Source organism: Engystomops pustulosus, chromosome 8 (assembly GCF_040894005.1).
Source record: "Engystomops pustulosus chromosome 8, aEngPut4.maternal, whole genome shotgun sequence".
NCBI lineage: Eukaryota > Metazoa > Chordata > Amphibia > Anura > Leptodactylidae > Engystomops > Engystomops pustulosus.
Window position 1 is genome coordinate 81,676,447 of NC_092418.1, and position 6,772 is coordinate 81,683,218.

General features: G+C 41.8%; 1 protein-coding gene across 1 annotated transcript; it reads right to left on the minus strand.

The window, feature by feature from the left end:
- Positions 1-446: 446 nt before the first annotated feature.
- On the minus strand, positions 447-6,558 carry ARL4C (ARF like GTPase 4C). Its single transcript, XM_072121479.1, has one exon. It carries the CDS (start codon positions 6,283-6,285, stop codon positions 5,701-5,703), a length of 585 nt encoding a protein of 194 aa, XP_071977580.1. The 5' UTR covers positions 6,286-6,558; the 3' UTR covers positions 447-5,700.
- Between the last annotated feature and the right edge of the window lie 214 nt (positions 6,559-6,772).

A 6,772-nucleotide genomic window follows, 5' to 3' on the forward strand; every position in this document is an offset into this window, starting at 1 on the left:
TACATTAAACATTCATGCTGAATATGTCATTCTTGCCACTAGTTTCGGGACATGGTCATGGATCATTATCGCTGAACCTTTGGATTGATGAACTGAGACTGATAAACACATCATAAATGGCTTATATGTGTAATGTATAAATATGTATTACAAAAAGGTATCTTATTTTGTGTCCAAATCCTTATGTATGTTTAAAAATGAAAAAATCATATAGGTAAAAAAAGAAATAGATCTATGCCACAACTGTTTACGTCAAATGTGCTGTGAACAGGGCTTGACTAATCTGGTTTAGGGTTTCACGCTCATAGAATTGACAAGAAGACAAATTCTTTACATTGGAAGAAAAAGCCTAGAGCAAATAAATATCACATGACTTTGATCGAAAAATGCAGAGCATATCCTTTTGCAGTGAATTTTGAGTGGTTCCAAGCAATCGATGATATAGAACAACTTCCAGGTTTGGTCTGTTTATTGTAGAAGATACATTGCAGAAAATTTATTAACACCTTATTTTTTTAGAAAAAGTCTCAAAAACCACTGGTTTACATCTTTTACACCTCCAATTTAACTAAAAAGTTCTGCACAAATGCAGGTTTTTCTCTACCCTTGCCACTTTTGAGAAAGGGAGTGTGGCGAGGACTCCATCATCCATCTGGCCATGATAGCTTGTTATGATTGACTCCACTCCACCTACTGTAATGAGGCCTGCTATGACCATGCCATCCATTGACTTTACCATCAATATAAGAACATGTAACATTATATTTTGGCTGACATACCCTTCGGGCAACACATCCCACTGGAAATTTGGGACAATTGTAATATATAGGCAATAAAACCAGCAAAAATTGTAAACAGTTTGTGGATCCATATGTTGGGTTGACTGCCCAAGCTTCAAGACTCAGAGCAGGTCCTATTGTTGCACATGTTTGCAGCTCATAGAGGTCTTTCGGAAGGGGAAAAAAATGGATGCAACACAAGTGTCATCCATGTGATACTCAAAGGGATTGGGACAAGCTGCTAACTACATTTGCCTGCAATCCATTTATTTTGTCGATCCATAAAAGTTTATGACATACAGAAGACACATGGAACATTTTTTGGGGACATGTAGCTCTGAAACTTTAAAAATACTGAAGACACTGGAAAAAAGAGGGAAGAGATCCGTGGTTTGCGGGCACCTGCATAGGAGGCCAGAGGCTGGGAGTGACCATAGTTAGTGTTGGCTAGCTAATAATAAGAATACATACAATAGCACCCAAAATAGCAATAGCACCTAAAATACTAACTGAAGATATATTCTATGGCCTACAGCAAAGATTCCACTATTCTGTATTAAATAATACCGGTGAGTAGGGGTTTTAACCAATCAGAATAGTGACAGAGAACTTCGGGAGCTCAGGTGTTGCTTAATACAACAACAACCCACCTCCTTCTGCTGATGAAGTGGACAGAAAACTGGTCGAAAGCTGGTCGTATTCCATGAACCAAGCACAGTGCCATGGACGAGATTCCTTACGTCATAGCAATATATGTATCTTCTTCCCTGTTGTGATCAACGCTGTTGTTTCACTATTTTTTGGGATTGGATATTGAGCCATTTTGCCACCTCAAATCAAAAAACACCACGGTGTGATATGTGTTTTAGCCTCATACAATGGTCTTATCTGTACTGACAAGCCACCATGGTTAAAAGGGCATGAGGATGAAGGACTGTATGCATATGAGCCTGAGGGGCTCCAGGATCCATAGGTGTTAATGGAGCCTGGAGCACCTCATGTTCATTTACATAAGTCTTTCATCCTGGTGGTAGGTGTCCTTTAAATGTTCATTCCACCACAGAAACATAGTATGGAATGCCCCCTTAAAAATCTAGATTTGTAAGAATGTGAAAAAGTAAATACTGCTCTTGTTTTGCTTAATGTGATGTGAAGAAGCGGGCAGGTTGGAATATATATTAAGTATGTAACAACCATTGATGTACAATAAGGTTCTTGCCACCAGAAATACTGTAAAACTTTACAGAACCGCAGTATGCCAATATGAACAGAGTCTAAAACACAAACAGTAGTGGCCTACCTGCTTGACAAAGATGTCACTATCACACCCAACTTACCCATTTACATGCACACTTGACTTGTGTATGGAACGGAGCGGTGGAAAACTTGGCTTTTCTGCATGGTAACATATTGTTCAGGCAATGGAAATCTAATGTTTTTCCCAAAGGACGCCATCAGTGGAAAGTCAGGAGGACTCCATGTGATTGGGCCGAACATACATCAAATGTATATAGCTGGATTAAATCTGTCTGGTCCATTCTCTAGCATAAAGCATGTACTACAGCATATGGATTAATATAACAAACCATTTTCTTGGCAGACAATAATGTAACAAAAATAAATTGAATGTTTTATGTAAATAAAGGCTTCATCAAACTTGCTGCTGGGACAACAAATCTCTAACAAGGCAACTACTTTAAGTCCTGTTAAGCCTATTTGCCCCTGGTTAAGTGCTGTACACAGGATGTATAGTTATCCCTAGGTCCGTTGTTAGTGTCCCCCGTGTCACCATTGGGTTAGTGTCCTGCATGTTATCATTGGGTGAGCTCCGTTCATGCACCGATGACAATTGAAAAGGACTGCCCCAGCCGCAAACACAGGCAAGAATAGGACCTAAGTTACACTTTGCATCTTGGGCACTCAGCTCATACATGGGGCCTAAGAAGCCACAGTCTTGTGAATGAGCCCGTACTTGTGAATTTAGAAAATAAGCACACATCCTGGTTTCACATTCGTCTACATAAGACCTACTGAAGGCCTGAGTATTCTGATAGAGGGAGGGAGAAGTTCTATCTCAGAACAGTTGTTAGTCAGTGCATCCATTGTAACCAGCACCGTAATACATGGTCCATAATTGCTGTCGGTGGTATCATCTACGGATAACCTGCAGTGGTATACATAAGCAGCACAGTGGATGGAAGAAATACAAATCCCTTTCACATGATACAAAAATGAAACCCAGAGTGGAAACCAATTTTGTTTGTGGGTTTACAATCTTCTGCATGTTTACTATCACCTATGCAATGCTATGTATGGATAATATACATAATAAGTTTATATGAAATTTGTATATCTATCCATTCTGTACAGTAGAAGATAGTATCCCAGCTGCAGAATAATCTCCGCTTAGGCCCAGTTCACACCTGCGTTCAGACCAAAATACTTCCATATGGAAGTTCTTCGGGATCCATTAAAATATCAATTTTTAATGGATTTTGTTAGTGTCTGTTTGCACCACTTACATTGGCGCTTGCGTTATTTGAGCAGAAAATTGGACAGGAACGGCAGCGTTATTGTTTCCATAAGTAACAGAAGCCAAAGGCTACATTCACACAATCCATATGAATAGACATATATGCGCTGTACTTAAGTTGCGTCTATTGAAATCAAACGCTGCATGTGAATGCAGCCTTATTGAAGTCGTACAAACAAAATGAAGTCTGTTAAAATCGATGGACATTTTAACAGGTCCATTAGACTTCTGTTAGTACCGTTGTTGACTGAAGATTACGGGTGTGAACAAGGCCTTAAAGCTACTGCAGAAACTAAGTGGACATTCCATCGTGTATTCAAAAAAAAAATTCTTGGAGTTGGATAACCTCTTTAAGTGAATTTATACTTTAAATATGTTGAATGTAGTAGACAGAATTCATGCCACAAAGTAGATAAAGCAACATAAAATTTCAACAATAATTGTGATTGTCTTGTCCTCGGGTCAAATTCTGTAAGACCTTTCCCTTTTAAAACCAAGATTTCAAAATATTGCAAATTTAATAAAAGATAAATCACAGTGTTGTCTGTCCCAGCAATGCTATACATTAATAGTTCCTAGGGTAATAATCCTACTGCCATGATACTTGCTAGACACATAAAAGTACCACGTGTCTGAGAAGCTTGTGGCTTTTAGGAAAAACAAAAGGTGCATTTTTCTACTGCCGCCTGTGAAAAACATCATATGATAAGATGCATAAATATGAAATTCCCTTTTCAAAATATCTCTCATCTCTTTTTCTTTCGCTGACTGTGCATAAATGTAAGTATGTTTTTTTTATTTTTTGGGGGAAAAATTAATAAAAATGACAGCAATGTGTAGTAAATTTTTATAAGATTTTATATAAATCACACAATCGAAAAACCGACTCAGCTTTCCAATATAGAACGAGCAGCTGCTTCCACAGTCATTCCGCCTGCTAAATAAAACATATTCTTTCCCACTTGAAAGTCTAAAAACACAGCTGGACATATGGCTGCGGACAACAGGCAGACCACTGACAACGCCTTCCTGGACAAAGTCTCAACATATGAAGACACAGCAGATATGACAAGAGACAATTTGACCAAGCCAAGTCTGGCTGCTGCAGACAGACCACCAAGCTGCACCCAGACATACGTAACACACTGCATCCATCACCCAGACCATGGCTGAGAGCAAATGCTACAGTAGACGATGACTCAAGATCTCACAGATGGGTTCTCCGCAGGGCCTTGTTTGTGTCCAAGGATGTGTCAGTGTATTTCCACATTTTGTATATAAATATATCAATTCATATGTATATATTTCTGGAAGTGCTTAAAAATATTGATATTTGTGCAGATGGAGCACAAACATGGCTCACAATGTTGAGGATCCTTGCCCTGCAGTGACTTATCTTCCTATAGTCATCAATGGCTCATGATTAGAGATGGGAAAATTAATTCTATCATCTCTACTCATGACAAAAATACAAAAACAAAATGCAAAAATTCATCATTCTCTACCTGTTCAGGGAGGTGTAGGTATAAAAATACCTTATCTATACAAGTCTGTAGCGAGTGAGATCTGTGCAGACACAGACAAGAGTATTATTTATCCCCATTGAAATGAGGTGGGTCTCCCACCATGAATGCTAAGACACAGTAGAATCCAACAAAAAAGACAAGAAAAGATTTAAAATTCAACAATCATTTTTAGTAAGGAGTGCAAATAATATGGAGGCTAGAAAAGACATCGAAAACAGGCAATTCTAGCAGTCTCACATATTAATCTCATGCAGTAGAAATGGGCACCAGATGATACCAGCCATGGATCCCACCCTAAACCTGCCCCCCCCCCTTCATCGTGAGACGGAATCACAGAAATGTAGCAGAAAATTCATGTAACATCTGTAGCCTGTGGCTGAGATTGAGAAAAAACAGTGCAGAGAGGAGGAAGGAAAAATGGACACTAGAAAGACACGCACCCCCTGCAGACCCCTCACCACCCAGGAGGCAGTGACACCAGGACATGTCCACAGATTAGAATGTCAACACTGTACACTTATGAACTTCAAGTTTCCTTATTTTTGGCGGGCGGATAAATAAGGTCCAATATGGAAGAGGACACTTGTCACCTAGTCCAATGCCAGGTCTGCCACTCCATATACTTCAGTACACCATTAAATTGAGGCTCTGAAGGCCTGGGCCATATATTGCTCAGCAATGACAGGGCTCTTGCCTTCAGCATAGAAGAGGTTAAATGGCAGGGTCCTGCCCTGCATCTGGGGTAAACTCTGATGACCCCTTGTCACACAGTGCAAGGAGATTGTAAGAAATGCCAAGCCAAGAGCAGCTGATCACTGGCCATAACCATGGTGGGCATCTTTGGTTGGCATCCTGTCCAGTGTTACCGCTGCTGCTTCTTTTTCTGTTTGAGGGTCTTCCTTCTCTTGAGGATCATCTCATAGAGTTTATCCATGCCCTCTGTGAGCCCCTCTCCAATGATGGCACAGGCAGGCTGGACATGGTAAGGGGTGGATGGGCTCAGTTCTTGCAGTGCCAGCTGTCTTTCAATCTCAGCCACTGCCAGGGATTTGGGTAAATCCTGTTTGTTGGCAATGACCAAAAGTGGGGTTCCCTGGTTCTCTGCAAACTTAGTGACTTTATGCAGCTCAGTCTTAGCCTCCTCCAGCCGATCTGAGTCCACAGAGTCCACCACATAGATGATCCCGTCTGTACATCGGCTGTAGGACTTCCATAGGGGGCGCAGCTTCTCCTGACCCCCCACATCCCAGAAGTGACAGCTGATCCCCTTGGCCGCCCCATTGCTCAGCCGTATCCTCTCCGTGTTGAAGCCGATGGTGGGCACCGTGTTGACAAACTCATTGAACTTGAGCCGATATAATACGGTGGTCTTCCCGGCAGAGTCCAGGCCGAGCATGACAATGTGGAGAGACTGGAAGGAGGAGATGTTGGAGGAGATGTTCCCCATGTCTAGAAGCAGCAGAAGACGCTGATGTGGTGTCCTCTGAGGATCCTCAGCACATGCATGCCCTGATCGTCTTCAATGTGCCCAGAGACACTGGTAGGTGAGTCCCCTGCAGCCTCAGCCAAGGTGCACGCCCGGCATCCAGCTCTGGTCATCCGGTGGGATCCCCTGGGTGAGTCCACATCCAGAAGTGCACCCTCCTCCTCCCGTGTCTGCTCTGTCTCCTCTTTACCTCCTATCTCTCTCTCCCTCCTCCAACCCTTCGCATGATAATGAATCTGCATCCCCAACCATCAATCTCCTCCCAACTCACACCCCTTAGACAAAAAGGGAGGGGTAGTCTTAAAGGGGCAACTGTAGGACTGAGAGAAATGCTCTGCAAGTGAGGCTGAAGATTGCTGCATAGACATATCCATGAGCTGCAGCAGGATAACAGTGATCCAGCAACCACTACTATTACTGGGATCATACAGAAAGCAAAGCAGATGTT

Bases quoted from the DNA above. Each gene is read 5' to 3' on its own strand.
- ARL4C (XM_072121479.1), bottom strand. From the start codon at position 6,285: ATGGGGAACATCTCCTCCAACATCTCCTCCTTCCAGTCTCTCCACATT.